General features: G+C 43.3%; 1 protein-coding gene across 1 annotated transcript; it reads right to left on the reverse strand.

Moving 5' to 3' along the window:
- Positions 1-580: 580 nt before the first annotated feature.
- On the reverse strand, positions 581-17,656 carry LOC117537809 (uncharacterized protein DDB_G0283697-like). Its single transcript, XM_034203181.1, has 6 exons — positions 16,571-17,656; positions 12,055-12,269; positions 11,134-11,346; positions 5,044-5,606; positions 3,831-3,922; positions 581-2,481 (listed from the first exon to the last, which is right to left on the reverse strand). The coding sequence occupies exons 1-6, from the start codon at positions 17,528-17,530 to the stop codon at positions 2,389-2,391; spliced, it is 2,136 nt and encodes a 711-aa protein (XP_034059072.1). The 5' UTR covers positions 17,531-17,656; the 3' UTR covers positions 581-2,388.
- Between the last annotated feature and the right edge of the window lie 776 nt (positions 17,657-18,432).

Genomic DNA, 18,432 nt, shown 5'->3' on the forward strand with positions numbered 1-18,432 from the left:
AGGGTTGCCAACTTCCAGAAATGGAGAAACGGGACACAGGCATGTGTCCCCCGCGCGCGAAGATTTTCGGGTTTCTGGCGGATTTAGTTACTTTTTTTTGTTACTTTATTTCGGTTTTAGGGTTAGGGTTATGTTGTTTAATTATTTTGGGGGAGCCAGCCCCCAAGGGTTCGAGGGGTCAAACCCCCCAAAACCCTCAAAATGCATAGAATACTATGCATACCTATAACACAATGATCTTACAGCTGCATTAGGCTATACATCACATTGTATATCAGCATGTTCAAATCGGATAGGTGGGCACTAGGGACATCTGGGCACCTCGATGTACAATTGGCTATTTTGTCCAACTAAAAAATAAATATTTGAAAAATGGTATTAAGTAATGCAAAGTATACATGATGTGAACATGCACGGTACATCATTATTAGACTTAATGTTATCCATCAACCAACCATTTTCCCAGCATTTTCCCATCAATCAGCTGACACACACACACACGCACAGACACACACACACACACACACACACACACACACACACACACACACACACACACACACACACACAGACAGATCTCCACTCACAGGCTTTACCCAACTGTGTTTTTCTTCCACTGTTTGTTGTAAGACACAAGTCTTTTCTTTTTAGAAGGGCCAGGGCCCAGAACCACATCCTCTCTCTCTTCTCCTCTTTCTTTATCACCTCCTCCACCGGCAGCGCTCATTTTCCCACACGACTGAACAGGCTGACATGCCACACACAAACAATGATGCCGCGCCCGCGGCCCGCCGGAGAAAATCTCTCACACACGTGCGAGCATTGTGCCTGCCCTGTCCACTGAGCGGTCCTAGTGCCCTTCACATACAGCAAACAAACACACAGGCACGCAGCCAGACACACTGCATTGCGCACAAACAGAAACATATTTTTGATTTTTCCCTTTACACGGGAGTCCGGGACAAACAATGTCCCGTACGGGACACGCCCCTTTTGGCTCAAATACGGGACGTCCCGGCTAATACGGGACGGTTGGCAACCCTACCAACACCTCATGTACCAACCAAACAGAAATGAGCTGTAAGCTAGCTAGCATGTATGTAGGCCTATGCAGCAAACATATTAGGTGTCAGGCATCCATATTGAGATTTTTTTTTAAATAGCTCTAAGGGATCATTAGAGGATTTTGGTTGTATTCTTATATCACAAGAGGTGTTGGAAGCTAACTTAGCTGACCTCAATAGAAGCTTCCAATGTTCAAAAGAAACACACTTGGTACAGCCCTGCTAGCTCTGGGATTAGACTTCAGTGTAGTTTGGAACATAAGAGGCTGTGTTCACACGTTTCTGTGGAAGGCAAAGGGGTAAACGGGGCTAACCTTAACTAATATTACTGAAGGTAGCTAGCTGATAAAGGTTTCATTGTTTTCAAAATGAGCTCAACTTGAGGCTGTATTCTTCTTGGTTTTGTCACACACATCAGAAAGTGCTCTGTGGTGTAGAGCGAGTAAAGACAACAAGCATGGCTTGAAACTACGAGACTACAATATTCCTGAAAAGAGAATATGTTTTCTCTTCCCACAAAATGGCTTCCTCCTTACTGGGTTACAACCAATCCCTCTTAGAGAAGAGCCTCCAGAAGCTCCCCTGTGTGACTTATTTGTTATTTAGTACTTAGCAGCCAGCATGACCTGCAACTCTTTTGAATGATGGCTTATAATAACATTTCACACAGACAGTGATGTTCAAATTCTAGCATGGACCTTTTCAAAAGACATGAATGTCATTTGAAAAGAACACAACATGCTAACTCATTTTTGCATGTACCTTCTCAAATCTATGCATAGCTACAATATTTTTTTAAATAAGCGGTGTTTGATCTATTTAAAATAAAGTCAAAAATGATTTTATTATCCCCACATCACAAGGGATTATCATAAAAATCAAATACCAATAGTTGAAGTAGAATAATTCATGAACATCTAGAAATCAAAGTGCTGTGAATATTAAAGGAGAATACCACAGATTCTAAAATCCATAAAGTCCAGGTCACATTTAAAAAAACAGTGGTATAAATATGATTGCCATTTCATACTCAGTTATTATTGGGATGCGCCTCCTGGGAGTCCACACAAGTTATAAGAACAACGTCTGCAGACATTTGATTTGAAAGCATTTTGGAAACCTTATCTAGGATAATGACCTTCATCTTTGGAACAAGCTCACTAAATGAAAACAGTCCTCTTGTCACAGGACGTCCAACAGACAACACAACGGACCAATCAGATTAAAGCCACAACTGAGCCCAACATCAGCTGCTGACGGACTGAAGGAGGCGTGGAGCTTCATTTGGGTTTTTCATTGGCTGACAGTTCAGCGTTATTGTTGCTCATTCCTTCTTCTGATTGGCTAATAGGGAGGCCTCCCACCGCTGCGCCATGGAGTTCTGTCGTCTCGGCACCGAAGAGAGGAAGGAGGGGAACTGTGGGGGGGAGGGAGATTCAGCTGAACCACTGGAGCCAAGGTGGGTGGAGGAATGGATTATGGGATGGATGGATAGATGATTGATTGATGGGGTGAAGAGAAATAAACAGGAAATGGAACAGTAGGAGGAATGATTAGATGGATGAACAGCATAGTGATGGGTAGATGAACATATTAGGAAAACAATGAGTGTAATTGCAAAATTGTGAACTAATGGATTAAAAGCATAATCAATCCAGCTGATTAACACATTTAGAAAGTTCACAATTAATAAATGTAAGAAATTAATGAATGAGTAAAGTAAAAAAAAACAATGACCCAACATGGACAAAACATATTAACATAACATTTAACATGATTTGAATGTGATGTACTGACACATGAAGCAGTGGTGTAAAATGATACATTACAAAGTCAAAATTATGCTTGATTGAGTCAATTTATATATTATAAAATAATTGTTGGTGTATTTTAAATATGATTTGTAATATACTAGTATGTCATTAAAGCAGCACCTGTAAATATGTATATATTATTAATAAATCAAACGATATGTATAAGCATTGAATACAGTGGAGCATGTAGCAGCTAAAGAAACATATATTGTTCTTGATGCAAATGTATGATTTCATCATTGGGCTATATCAATTCACTGAACAAAGTCAATAACTAGGTAACCATTCTTTTGAAATATAGCTTTTCTTAAATGTCCTTAAACAAGAAACCTTTGCAGTAAGGAAGAACACTTTCCATTAGGTCGATTATTCCTGGAGATGTATTGGCCATTATGACGGGGCATCAGGTTTATAAGGTTTATAATTGGCTTTATACAAGTATGCAAAAGCAAGATTTAAAAAAACTGCAGGTACAGTAACAACCGAAAAATACATCTGTATATGTCCTAGTACTTGGTCAAGTTCCATCTTGAGTGAAACTTAAAACTATTAAAAGGTGGCATAGTACATACTAGTAACCCTCTGATGTCTGAAACATGTTTCACCTCCAAACTAGTGTTGGAGACAAGCTGCTGGATTTACTGTGCCAACTCTCTGAAAACTGTCCAGTAAATCTGGACTGATGAATAATTGGCCTAGGCTGCAATTGACGGTAGTTTCTCGTTGTGTGTGTGTGCGTGTGTGTGTGTGTGTGTGTGTGTGTGTGTGTGTGTGTGTGTGTGTGTGTGTGTGTGTGTGTGTGTGTGTGGTGTGTGTGTGTGTGTGTGTGTGTGTGTGTGTGTGTGTGTGTGTGTGTGTGTGTGTGTGTGTGTGTGTGTGTGTGTGTGTGTGTGTGTGTGTGTGTGTGTGTGTGTGTGTGTGTGTGTGTGTGTGTGTGTGTGTGTGTGCCAACCTTGTGGTCACAAGACAAACTGGATCGTTCCATTTTGCGGTTTCTGGAAGGGGAGGAAGGGGAGGAGACACATCTGTCTGGAACCTCTGGTACTGGAACAAAAAAAGGAAAACACTGTGTAATAGGATAATCAGAGCCGACAGAAGCCTAATCTTTTTCAGGTATCATTCAGCAGTGACTTTGTTCTGTTCAACACTGACTAGAGAGCACACCATCATCAGCAAGCCTTAGAAGTATATCTCATGTTATTTTGAATATCTATTAATAATTTCACTGAAGCAATAATAGAGGCAGCGGTTCAGTAGTTCTGGATGGTTGGTGTCCTGTAGATTCCTGAGCAGAACTCCAACCCCCCAGGAATGCTCCTGATATATTTGACCTTTAATTAAAAGCTACTGCTCACAATGTGCTACGGTATTTAGTCCACTATGCTTATATGTTTCTGTCCCTTTAGTAGATTGGTATACTGAGTATTCTGATGTATTCTGTATTATTGATAGCGTGTAGATACTCTTCTGAATATATGTCATTATAAAAAAATGTATTCCATTTTAAAGAAATGATTCTCATACATTGCTGTGACAAAACAGTTTCCCCTCTGTGGGACAAATAAAGGTATTCTGATTCTGTATCTATCCATCTATCTGATAGTATTAGTGGCGATGACTGCAGAAGTGGGAGAAGTACTCAGATCTTGTACTTAAGTAAAAGTAGAGCTACCAGAGTTACTCTGTTACAGTAAAAGTCCTACATTCAAAATATTACTCAAGTAAAAGTACAAAAGCATTTGAAAATACTTAAAGTAGCGACAGTAAAAGTAGTCATTGTGCAGATTGGTCCATTTCAGAATAATATATATGATATGTTTTATAATGATTGATCATGAAAGTGTTCTCAAAGCTGGTAAAGGTGCAGCTAGTTTGAAGTACTTTGTATACTGCAGGGTAGCTTGTGGATTTACTCCAGGTGGAACTAAAGTCTGATTTAACACTTGATTATATTTCACATCATTCATCCACATCTGTGAAGTAACTAAAGGTATTAAATACATGTAGTAGGAAAAGTACAACATGTACCTCTAAATGGTGGTGGGGTAAAAGTACAAAGTAGCAAAATGTTGAAGTACAAGTAAAGCACAGGTACCTCAACATTGTACTTGAGCGCAGTACTTGAGTAAATGTACTCAGTTACTTTGAACCTCTGGATGACGTACCGCTGAAGCTGATGCTGTCGTTGAGGCCTGGAGACACCAGCACCGTGTTGTACCTCTCTCTTCCTCTCTTCCAGTCCTCCTCCCTCCTCTTCCTCCACATCTCCTCCTTCTGCCTCCTCCACTCCTCCTCCCTCTGCCTCACCATGCGGATCTCCTGCTCCACCAGCGACTGGCTGCTGATGGAGCGCAGCTTGAAGAACGGATTGGAGGAGAAGGTGCTCTCCTGCGGTTCCATTGACACCGAGTCGGAGCTTAGGCAGAATTCTGAAGCGCTGCGAATTATGAGATTGGAGGTTTCCACAACGATGACGTTGGCAGATGGCATCACGTTCTGGCTTGTTGGCCAATCAGAGAGGCCCCCGATTGCGGAGGAGAGTAAGCGGTTCCTGGAGGCGGAGCCTGAGCAGTCCGGCTCCAGGATGATGACGTTGTTGGCTGTCATTTCATGGTAGCCAGACCTTGCGAGGGAGGAGGAGCAGGATGGAGAGGGGGAGATGGACAGGGTGGGGGTCCGGCAGGCTGGAGGTCTGGGTGGAGACCGTCCTGTCTGCAGGGTGGAGGGCCTGAACACAGGACAACCAAAAAGCATCAATCAGCTCATTTTGGCTGAACTTTTTATTAGGTTAAGTAGATAGAGCTTTACTGCAGTTATTGTAAATACTGTGTTGACAGATCTGCTGTTTAAGTGGCCGTGACAGACCTCACCTTTACCTCGCCTACCTCTATTAAGCTTACCATTAATAAAACATTTTAAATTGGCTATAATTTGGTTTGATGGAAAGGATGTATGTCTCAATAATGTCTTATCAGACATGTGAAACCAGACAGAACATCCTGAACTCTTGACCTGTGCACATTATGCATTTTAGATGGGGCAAGCAAAGCATAAAAGTTCCAACCAGAATTCTAGGAAGGCGTTGTGGTTTTTGACACCTTGACAACGGTTACAACGGTTGAGGACAACAATGCACACAGGATGCAGACGGACTACGTAAAGATTTGAACCAACTTCCTGGGCCAGCGAATCGTAGAGACAAGCTGTCCCTATTGTCTCTGTTAATAAATGAAGTCTCTGTTAATAAATTAAAGTATAAAGTTTGCATATTTGAAATTAAATGTTTAAAGAAAAAAACTTGATTCTAAACATGACATTGACAATGTGTTCTGCTTTCATGAAAAATGTTCATATTCCCTTTTGTTAAAATTGCATATTATTACTATAAGTCTTTATTTGTTTTATTTGAACTTTACATTTTGAATTGTTCATCAAGTAAAAGTTGAACATTATGTGACCTCCTTCTCCCTCGAAGATAGACGAGGGGAAAGCACCTGACGCAGAGAGGGAGGAGGCAAGAGACTTTGAAAGATGATGTGTGAAGAGAAACAGGAGGGCTTTAGAGCTTGGGGGAACTTTTTGGAAGTTTGATTCTGGGTCTTGGCTCCTGGGCCTGGGCCTGGGCCTGGGCCTGGGCCTGGGCCTGGGCCTGGGCCTGGGCCTGGGCCTGGGCCTGGGCCTGGGCCTGGGCCTGGGCCTGGGCCTGGGCCTGGGCCTGGGCCTGGGCCTGGGCTCTTTTAGACCGCTCTAGGACATTTGACTGGTGAACCTGTTGCTTTTGTATTTTGACTTGGTGTCTTTGTTATTTCTTTGGATTCTTGTAAATCCTCTATTTTTATTAAAACCTTAATAAAACCGGTTTGTACACTTCGACCCAAACTCCTGGTCTCTCTCTCTCTCGTGGTCTCTGAAGGTATCTGCTCGGTCTCAGAGTGAGGTAAGAACACCCTTCCTCGGAAAAGGCTGACATTAGTTGATCATTTGGATTTAAATAGTTTAAGGGGAATAGAAACTCTGCTAAGGTTAAACTGTAGTTTCACACTGTGGTTGATGTGGTTTTGATTGATGTTGAAATATGACATAAGCTCTGCTGATGTGGTGATGTCACTGCTGTGATAGTAATGTTTGACTCTGGCTGTGGTTGATATTACATTTGCATTGTTTTGATTGGTAGAACTGGGGATCAACAGTGGGTCCTGAAGCTGCCCTAATTACCAAGGGGTCTCCCAACGACACAGGGTTTCTCCTCCAGGGGCAGTTTAGATACTGCTCTGGGGTTCTACCAGCCCACCAACACCTACTGCACTACACAATGTGTTTTGCTATCCTGGTGGTCGGACATCCGATGCTTTAGCGCCTGAAATAAGTGATACGACGGGCAGCTGGTGTTAGAAGACACGCTGTAAGCGCCCCCTGAGCAGATTACGGTGATCTTGCGTGTAGTCTGGAGGGTTTAGTCCTCAAAAGATTGGATGGCCGTTTTCCGGAGCCTTATCAGCACCGGAGCTCGGTATCGGAGACGACCTAGATATTAACATTGGTTGTATCGAAGTTAGATTCCTTTTCAACTGTACCATATCACATTGACAGTGAATCAAAAAGATACCAACAGGTAATTGTCACTAACTCAGCTGTTCTCAGTTTAGCCTCTTTTACCTCTTTGTTTTGGACTACCAGCCTCCAGAGTCACGCACACACTGTTAACAGGAGGCACTGCTCTGATAAACCCACAACACACCACCTGCCAGCAGCAGAATGCACGCAGACAGACAGCGTTGATGATAAGCTGGTGTATAAAGTGGAGAATTTAGAAGAGCTAAAAAGAGATATGTTTCTCAAAAGCAGATATGAGAGAGTGAATATTGGACTTACATTTACACCAAATTAAAACGTGACTCGTCTGTGTCTTGGGCATGGAGACTGTTTGCTAAAGTGTTAGCCATAACTTTATAAAATGTCAAAGATGCGTGCTAGTAGAAAAGATAATACACCTTTCATCGTACTCTCCCCAGATGTAGTAGCCTACTAATAACAGCTTGAGGACTCACTGTTGCCTAGTGGAGAGGCTGTCAGTGTTATTATGTTCAGTCAGAGGGGGCTGCTGACTCTAGTGTGACGCGGTCCAGTACATGTTTGGCTTCATATCAAACTTCTACTGAACACAGACTCAACCGACCTGGTCATACTGACACAATATATAACGGTGGGTTACATATTGTAACCCTGGTTATATAAGCACAGGCGGAGCCCTCTACCTAGGGGCCCTGTGTTTCCTATGCCGCTCGCTGAAGAGGGTGTAGGATGACAGGCAGGAGGCGTGGCTGCCTTATATACTGTGGGCCTGCGCGCGCATTCAGGTAGGCTCGCCCCGATTGGCCGGTTACTTTTATGCAACTCAGTATGTGAATGCTCGCATAGCATGGTTAAGGGTAGTACCCAGACCCGGCGGCAGACATACGTCTCTGGGCGGGCATCTGATTTACCAGGGCGGGCCCACCACAACACTTACATTTCCCGGGAAATCTGAATTGTCAACGGGGGGGGGGGGGGGGGGGGGGGGTGAGGGAGGCGCTCGTGAATTGTTGTTACGGAAACAGAGGGGTTTTAGGTCATAGATTTTAGGTTGCCATAAGGCTGTTGACGGTCTTATTATAGGCTACATCCATTGGTTGGTTTTGTGGCACATTTGTAATGCTGTGCCAACTTGGGCAAGCACGCAGGCAAACTTGAGGAGCGCACACAGGGTGGAGAGGTGGAGTGAGGTTGAGCGATGGAGAGAAAGGGAGAGAGAGAGAGATTGAGCGAGGCAGAGAGCGTGTGCAGCGGTCTGCTTGCGCACAGAGCAGGAGTTTGTGAGAGAGCCGGCTTGAGAGTCAATTTCTCTTCAAAATATAATTGATTGCCAACCTCCCTTGTCCCTGGCTGGCTTGCTAGCTCGTTGGTAACGTAACTGATGTCTTCTAATGTGCCTGCATCTGGCGCTGAGTTGCCATATTCCTTTCATGAACCACTTCCTGATATCCATTGTTGCAGATAAATATAAATGATAATAGCCAAACTAACCTAGCAAGAGTAAACTGACAGGCTGCTGTGCCGCATCTCACTCAAAACCCACACGACTCAACCCAGCGAAAAACCAGTCTCGCGCGCAGCCTTTCATTCAGAATTTCATTCAGAATTTCATAGCAAAATAAAAAAATGATATTAAACTAATCTTTCAACATATAAATAAATATTAGGACAAATAACAACAATAAACATAATAATAAAACAATTAAAATGTTGTATTCAGCCCTGATTAAAACAGCGGGCCCAAATCCTGGATGTGCGGGCCAAAAAAAAGAATTTCTGATTCTGATGTAAATTAAAGTGGACCTATCATGCTATATTGGAAAAATATATTGTAGGGCCATACCTATACAAAACATGTCTGTGAAGTGTTTTGCTTAAAATACCAAACAGTTCACTCATTGTAGCCATGCCTCATACTGCTCAAACCCCTCTTTTGCAGCCCTGTTAGAGAAACGCGGATTTTGGGTCCTTAGCTTGAAAAAAAAAAAAGAGGAGGCGGAGCTAATGCCTGATCAGAATTCTACCGGAGATAAAGTTAAATTCTGCTGTGATAAAACGCCATCCTGTTCTAAACCATATCAAAGATTATTTCTGAAACAGTATGGAGCTCAAATACTTTTTCTCTTGCGGGTTTATCACAAGGTGAGTTCCTTTTTTGATTTCCTGCTTTTTAAACACATGTGCTCTCCAGTACAGGTTAGCTCTGAGTGTTAGCGAGGCTTGCTAATGTAAACAAAGACGAGATTACGTCCAAAACACGTCAGGCATTGTTTCTGATAGCAACTTTCTGTGGGTCCGCTGCCGATTTGACGTCAGATCGGCAGCAAATCTGTCTCCGCTCGTTGTACCCCTGTTTTTAAAAGATTTGGGTACGGAGGAAAAGAGAGAGGGTTTTATTTTCTGACGCTGCGTGAGTTCCCCGACGCACCGGGGACACATATTTATGTATAAAAGACAGCACAAAGTGCATTTTGTATGATAGCTCCCCTTCAATGTATATTTTCTTGTGTCTGACGCGTTGTGAGAATGAACGTGCATATATTTACTTGTGTGCGCGAGCGTGACACGCATTGCAGACCGCAAGTTAACAGCGACTTTCTAATGCTTCTAATGCCATTTTTGCAGAGGTTCAAGGCATTGGCTACAGACAAACAGTGCCATTTCTCCCACTAGTTCAAGCCATCATACGTATACGTATGTATTGCGTGTGTGTGTAGAGGGGCGCCGTTTACCGACAGGGGGCCCCCAAATAAGGTAGATTAATCCAATCCAATCCAACTTTATTTATATAGCACTTTAAAACCTCCTGACCAAAGTGCTGAACAGAGAGATACATAACATATAAAATCACACAGCTCAGCTCACAAAACATAAAATAAATAAATACATTTAAAATAAAAGATACAAACACAAAACAAACCAGAAAAAAAACACAAAAAGATTGAGAAGTTCCACAGCAACGACAACATGAAACACCCTTTAGTTTACTGCAACGATATGTCGGGAAACCCCCTCAAACCCCCTCATAGCGCGCCGAAACGGCTTCTTAATTTCAGTTTCATTGCTCCGCTCCGGGGGTGTGGGGACTTTACTGGCATTGATCCGGACCATTGACCTTGTATAAAATTCACAAGTGGACCTTTAACAAAAGAGTTTGAGTACCCCTGGTATACACCTTTACAAGTATAATACTGAAGACAGCAACACAATGTAAACATTTCAGTGCAAAGATCCCATTCATTTATCTCTTTTAACTTGGGCTCTGTTTCTGGAGGTAAACAAAATGTTCAGTTTTCCTCCAGAATAGTGAAAACCAAATCCAACCCACCCCCCACTCTTCTTACGGCCCCTACACACTGCGGCGTGCGTTGAAGCTTTCCGGTGGGCATGTCTGACGCTCGACCAACAACCAATCACATTAATCTCCCGCCCCCTGACACACAAGCAGCGGTTTGATTGGCTAGAGCTTGTACTGGCATATGATTCGATTGGCTGACTCGTCCGTCGAAGCTTCAAAAGTAGAACATTGCTCTACTTTTGAAGCGAGCACCGCGAATGCAGTTCGGTGAAGCGTCAACGCACGCCGCTGTGTGTAAGGGCCGTTACTACACCAGAAAGAGTGCACAGTGCTACTGTGTAGGGTTGGGTATCATACTGTAGCCCGTCAGCTGGATGCTGGTTACCTGGGTATAGCGAGGCCGTGTGAGACCCCCCCCCGCTCCCTGCGGTGCCGCTCCTCTCTCTCCAGGGTCAGCCGGATCTCTCTCTCCACGGCGCTCTCCGGCTCCTCCATCGGGCTGCGGTACGACACGTCGTCCAGGCCCGAGTCCTCTGAACTGGGGGACAGGGTGTGGGCCAGGGGGGGCTCCCTGGGGACTGGGGCCGGATGGATCTCCCTTTGTCAGGACAGGAGAAAACACAGCTTAGGATAAGATGATCGTAAAATAAAAGACAATTTCTGCCACAGGTGAGACCCCTCCTTGTAAAGGTTAAGGTTAACATGAAACACATTTCCCCACTGAATCTGACAGAATCTCTTGTATTGTGTATCAGCTTGTTCCAGTTGTTCATTGAAATCAGGCTTAAATCAGTTTAAAATGTCACACTTAGTGATCAGTATTCAAAGATGTAGGGTAAAGAGAAATCTGATTTGTGAGTTGATAAGCAATCAAGGTCACATCCCATTCACTGATGCTAATCTGTGTTCTACATTACATTGATTTGGGGACAATGACATGAGAGGATTCCTATCTAGTCTTGTTGTTAACAAGCAGTAACCTGAAAAATTACATGTCAATGTAGAGGTGCTTTAACCTGCATTCTCTATAATGTCCTGCAGGGGGCGACCCCTGTCTACTGTACTTCTCACTTACCTTAGTAAACACTTTCCTATGAGTACAAGGTTTCACTCTCAATTTTTAAGTCTTCTTCAATACAGTATTTTCATTTGGTAAATGATGTTCCCATTTATATTAAATAAACAAAAGAGCAGGGTATGTTTTACCTTGTGATTGACAGGTTATTACCAAGTTGGAGTCCTTTTTGGGCGCTATCTGTGCTTTTCACAGTTTGTGTTTTTTGAAAATAGCTCTATCATTTCTCACCTGTGTTTGATTCGGGGGCTGCGTGTGGGGGGGTACAGTGATGTGTGGGTGCCCTGGAAGCTCCCCTGGGCTCTGAGCCCTGGTTTGGGGATCGGCTGACCTTTGACCTCTTTCTCCATATTCCTCCACTGCTGTCGGGCCAACAGGAAGTCCACATGCTCGTTGGAGACATTTTCACTGTGGCTCTCCATCCGGACACAGAAGTCTGCAGGAACCTGAAGGGGAGGTTCAGATGAGATTAAAACACACATAGGAGAATACCATAAAAGAACATTTGAATGTATTATTACTACTAGTAACTACTACTAGTACACAGATGAAATGTAGTCCATTCACCATATGGTTCATTGACAACTTCCTTCATTAGATTCCACCTTGTTTGCAGGTTAGCATGATCGCCATTCCAAACCAAGTAGTTGTGAGTGACATTGGGTTATTAAACCATCCAACAGGAAGTCTGCATTAATCCTGACTCAACCAGCATGTATTATTGCGACTACAACTTGAAGGTTACATTGTTTTTTTCAATTAAGATGAAATATATCTGACATGTGGATTTTTTTTGACATTTTTGAATTGTTACATTGGCTATGGTAAAAACCAAGCAGCGAATAAACATCAAATAACAAGAAGAGGTTTACAGAAAAAGAAACGTCATCATTACGCATCAACAATAATATTATTTCATTTATTTGTTTTCTAAATGTTCTGATACAAAACTATGGTTATAAAAAGTTACGACAGTTCCTCATTCTGCCGAAGAGAGGGAAGTGAAGCGCAAACATGCTGCTGTTTTAAAGAAGGAGCCTCATACAGACGTTTCACTCTGCCACAGAGCTGGAGGGTGAGGGGGTCACTAAAATCCCATTCAAGAGGTCTGTACGGTGGCCCACAGGTGCAAACGTGTTACAACGGCCCAAAACAGTGTTTTGTATTTGCAGCGTTTTGTTTACGCTTTTAGTAAACACTGCACATGTTTCATCAAGTTGGCGAATGTTTTCCAAATGCTGAGCATATGATGCCAAGTTTTTAAAGATGTGTCTTCATTTGCATGTCTTTTGGCACACTAGGGTTTTTATATTTGCATCAGTTTTGAAAGTGCAGTGTGTTTCTCCAGAACCAAGTGTTTTGGGCCGTTGTAGCACAGATCGGCCACCGTAGGTTTGGGTACAGGTAAGTTAATAAACTGCATTTGGCTGTTATTCCAAGTAAAAATCCCCCTCCCCCAATCTCCATCTTGGAAACAGAGATGTAAACACCTTGCCTATAATACAGAGCGATTCAAATATCCTTCAGCGTTGATATTTGCAGGCACTCTGCAGCATGTCAATTGGACGCACTTCATGGAAGTGCATCAGACAAACGTCATACCTGTAAGGGAATCCTTTCCCCTGCATGTCCTCTTTCGCCCTCTGACGCAGATGCCCAGCCTTGATCAGCCGCTATCTCCCTGAGGAGGGGCTGCCCTAGCATTTTGTTGTTGTTACCAGTTTGTGAGCGGGCAGCTCTCGGTCAGAGATAGTTATTGTTGTGGGACACCTGGAACCAGGCCCGGTTCTACGGGGGTGCATAAGGGTGCATTGCACCCTCAGTTGAGTTGTTATGCACCCTCATTTGAAAAATTAAAAGTGAAAAAAAAATGTAAAGTGCATTTTTTTTTTTTTTATTAAAAGTGAAAAATATTACATATATAATAACAATAATAACAATAGTAGTAATAATAATAAGAAGAATATAGTTGAAATAAAATCAATTGTATTTGTGGTTAAATAACATTGTCTGCTGCATTTATTTGGTCAATTTAATCGGTAAGTAACGTTATTATGTCAGGTGCGCGTGACCTGTACCGCTGCGCGTTCGTCATCTGCAAGGTTCTTACACAGCAGTCAGTGATGGACATCAGAAAATGGTTAAAACAACCAGCCCTTATCGCCAGCAGTAACACTGTATCTACTGCAGGTAATAACAGTTCAGATCATGAGGACATTACGTTACCCGCGGCCACTGTCGTGGACACTAACGTCCTCCCGCCCGACTCGCCGGCTTTGCCTGCCTCGCCCTCTTCGTTGCCCCAAACACCGCCACCCCTCGGCGGCCCGCAAGTGCCAGAGGACCTCGGCAAAACAGAGCCTGCCCAGGTATATTAAAAAAAGTACCCACCTCGCCTGTACAGTGGGGTAAGGTGCTCATTTTGCAGCTCATGGTTTCAAAACAGAGATTGGCTAGAATATTCCTCAACAAAATATGCCATCTTCTGCTATGCATGTAGACATTTCGGTCTTGAAAGGGGAGTGATTTGTAAAATATCCATAAAGAAATAGTAAATCTGCTTACAGTTCTGTTTCATATGGGTGTTGAGATATATCCATAGATCTCTTCATTTTGCTCTCAAAGTGCACCAGATTGATGCTTTTAACTTCAATATTTAACATGCCCCCGGACCCCCCTAGAGGAGGTGAGGACCCCCTAGAGCAGGGGTGCCCAACCTTTTTTGAACCGAGAGCTACTTTTAAAGTTGCCAGTCTGCCGAGACCAGTCCAAATAGAGAGGCGTAGCCATTACTGACAGCCTACTACCAGGTAAATACACAATTCTACTTGTATAAAACTGACCTTTGTACGATGAATACCTCATGAAATACTGCAGATCCTTTATCTTACCTCTTTCTAATCTACACACATACAAGTATTTAACTGAAGTCACACAACAGTGTTGTTGATACGGAGTTGGAGTTTATTCACACGTCACTACAGTGGGTAATGTCTTCAAGAAACATTGAACACAGGAGAAAAAGAAAAGACTCTGAACCCTTTCTTTGCCATTATATACAAATAGTGTTGCTACAAAAGTATAAATGAGGCTTACTAATAAGACAACTCAGATCTGAAGCTACACAGGAATCTGCTGCAACAGTGCAATAAAAAAGACAAAATTAATAGAATCAAACCCTTTTTTTTGTTGCATTTTAGTAGAGTATAAAAAGAAATGCCTTTAAAATAGGATGCAAGCAACACTAGTTTCTTAACCTGAATTTATAATAGACTATAATCAATTAAAACAGAACAGATCTTAACGTTTGCATTCTTATACCATTTTGTACAATAATTATAATGAATAAGTTCAAACAAACTCAAACTTACAGCTGATTAATAACGGTATCTAACTTGAGTTTTTATTATATCAAAAACCTGTTGAAATGCTTCTGTTATTTTTACTGTCCCCCAAAAGCGCGTCGGCAGCCTCCAGGAATGCTTCTTTCACAACTTCGCCATCTTTGAAAGACTTCATGTGTTTCTCAAGAACGTGACTGGCACGATAAGATGCTATGGTAGCAGCCTTGCTCTTGTTGTTGGGCCTGGTGAAAATGGACTGCTGTGCATTTAGCTGTCCTTTCAGGCCCCTCCCCTTTTGGAGCGTAGGTCAGAATTAGGAGGGAATTCCGTCTCGTAGCGTTTGTGCACTGTTTTGAAATGCCGCTCCTAAATTACCCTTCTTCGATAAAGCCACGCTCGCATTGCAGATGAGACAGATGGACTTTGAATTGGAATAGATACAAAAATAATCATCCTCCCACTCGGAGTGAAAATGATATATTTGGTGCTTTTTTGCTTCTGCCATTGCGGTCTTGTGTGTGTGCGGACTGGCACTCCTGTTGACACGGACAACGTCAGCGAACGTTGCCCACTGCCACGTCACGTCACGTCAGCCCACTGCCCACAAGCCACGCCCCGACACATGGGGTCACGCCGGCCAATCACAAAGCTTTGATGCGTTCAAGTGCATTATTCTGGCACAGGAAGATTATGTTATAGGACATTAACGATAAAACTGAATATTGTTGTTCTATTTTTAGACACATCTCGCGATCGACTGGGAATCTCCCCGCGATCGACCGGTCGATCGCGATCGACTGGTTGGGCACCCCTGCCCTAGAGGGTGTCAGGTCCACTCCCCGCTTATAAAAATAGCACTTTACCACTGCACCCTCTCTAATCTCAGTTGCACCCTTAGTCATTTTGTTCTGGAACCGGGCCTGCCTGGAACACATCCTTCTCGGGGCGTAGATGACCCCGAGCCATAAGCGACAACAAATGTGATTCAGTGTCCTCAGCTGTTTAGTCTATTGAAGAATGTTCTTATTACACTCTGAACTAGTTCAAACCTGGAGCTACAGGAGGGCTCTTCAGAATTGATTGTGGCATCTCAACCTTGTGGTCAGACCGTGGCCCGTGACATGTCTTGTGAATTTTCCGGTCGAAGCTCCAAATAAACCGTCAGTGTTTACCATCAAAGCTCCAGCTCTCCATCGTGTCTCTTTGAGTCCTGACTCCTATTGCTTCAGAAGTTTCCCCCACAATACCATCATTTTCCACGGCTATATAAAGGTCCTACTCTAAGTGCACTGCCTCTGTACATAATGATGTGCTGCAGCATTACCTGAAGTTTACCTTCAACCCTTTCTTCAATCATCAAATCTTCTGTGGGAGTATTGCAACTTCAATAAAAGATGTCTTACCTTCCTGTCAGGGTCTATGGAGCTGGCAGTGGAGTTGACAGAAGGAGTCCGCATGAAAACATCTCTCCCCGACCTCCTCTGCTCCTCATCATCATTCCTCCTCTCCTCCTCTTCCTCCTCTCTCTGCACCTCTGTTACATTCTCTACTTCTGCCTCATAGCCTTTCTCCTCTTCCATGCTTTCTCCATCATGAACCTCTGCATCTGCTTCTTCCTGGTTAGTGACATGACAGGGCGTGGAGCCAGCCCATTGGTCCTCCCCTGCATCGCTGTCCGAGTACACGACAGCCAGCTCAGCTTGGAGGTAGTCGCTAAGGTGACTGTCGCTAAGGTCATCTCTGTTGTCGGGGTCGTGACCCCAGGTGTCTAAAGGATCAAGGGTGGCCGTCATGGGCTCTGATGCTGAAGGACTGAAGAAGTCCTTCATCTCAACTGTGTCTCCTCTTCCTCCATCTTCCCTCTCTGTGTCTCCTCTTCCTCCATCTTCCCTCTCTGTGTCTCCTCTTCCTCCATCTTCCCTCTCTGTGTCTCCTCTTCCTCTATCTTCCCTCTCTGTGTCTCCTCTTCCTCCATCTTCCCTCTCTGTGTCTCCTCTTCCTCCATCTTCTCTCTCTGTGTCTCCTCTACCTTCATATTTCCTCTCTGTTTCTCCTGTCCCTTCTTCCTTTCCTTCTGTGTCTCCTCTTCCTCCATATTCTTCCTCCTCTCCTTTTGTCTCTGTGTCTTGTCCTCCTTCATCTCCTTCTCCTTTGTGCCATCCCTTCTGCTCTCCTATCTCAAAAACAAGGTAATCACACTCTTCATCTTCATTTATTTTTCCATTTTCTTTCTCTGCAGCCTCTTCCTCATCCTGCTCATCTGTGATTGGCTGCTGCCCCCCATGGAGCACTTCCTGGATGTGCCAGCTAGCCAAGTTTTCTCTCTCCATGTCTGTTAGCGGTGGTGATGAGCTGATCTCCATGGTATCTGAACTTGTTGGCTCTATAGGAGTGGGAGAGTCGGTTACAGGGTTATTGTTGCTGGAGCTACCGTTGTCTTGGTTACCATCCGTTAGCTCAGCTGTTGTCCTCCTTAGCCCAGCTGATGCTCTCTGTGGACAGAAACAATATTTAATTTGAAACCTCATTACTTAATAAATGTGTGAATACTAATCATTGTAATAATTATCTGGATATTCTTGGTTAGTATTATATGGAAGTCCATAACTGTCAGAAAAATAACAACATAAAAAAATAAATAATAATCAAGCAATCAGATTTTATTTATGTAGCCCATTATCGCAAATTACAAATGTGCCTAAAGGGGATTAACACAATTATTTCGAAATGGACATATAAATATGACCATGGTGAAAAGAATGTAACTAATTACTTTTACTCATGTTGTATTTAAAGAGGACATATTCTGCTAACGTTCAGGTGTATATCAGTATGTACTAGTGTCTCTACTGTGACATGTTTTAATGCTTTAATGTTCAAAAAGCTCTTTATTGTTCTCATACTCTCTGTGCTGCAGCACCTCTTTTCACCCTCTGTCTGAAACCAGAGCCCAGTCTGCTCTGATTGGTTAGCTGGCCGGCTCTGTTGTGACTGGTCAACCGCTTAGAGACGTCCCGCGGCTTAGCCTATTACAATGTGTTGGAGCCACATTGCCTTGCGCCCGAATGTTTTTTCTGTAGCCCCGGAAAATTCTCCCTCAATAACATAATACATTAACCGTGCTTTACCTGAACCTCATCATGACACTGAGAGGACGGCAGGATTGTAATTTCCCGTGCTCAGTGAATGCAACAGAGGCAATACACCAGACCAATCAGAGAGTTGCATCATGGAAATACAGTACAAGTACTTCTGGGTCTACCTA

The sequence above is a fragment of the Gymnodraco acuticeps genome, unplaced genomic scaffold (genome assembly GCF_902827175.1).
Source record: "Gymnodraco acuticeps unplaced genomic scaffold, fGymAcu1.1, whole genome shotgun sequence".
Taxonomy (NCBI): domain Eukaryota; kingdom Metazoa; phylum Chordata; class Actinopteri; order Perciformes; family Bathydraconidae; genus Gymnodraco; species Gymnodraco acuticeps.

Excerpts from the sequence above, each read along its gene's own strand:
- LOC117537809 (XM_034203181.1), bottom strand. The coding sequence starts at position 17,530 with ATGGAGATCAGCTCATCACCACCGCTAACAGACATGGAGAGAGAAAAC. Across the intron at positions 5,607-11,133 it reads CACGGCCTCGCTATACCCAG|GCCCTCCACCCTGCAGACAG; the intron begins GTAACCAGCATC and ends TCCTGTGTTCAG. Across the intron at positions 3,923-5,043 it reads CGACAGCATCAGCTTCAGCG|TACCAGAGGTTCCAGACAGA; the intron begins GTACGTCATCCA and ends TTTTTGTTCCAG.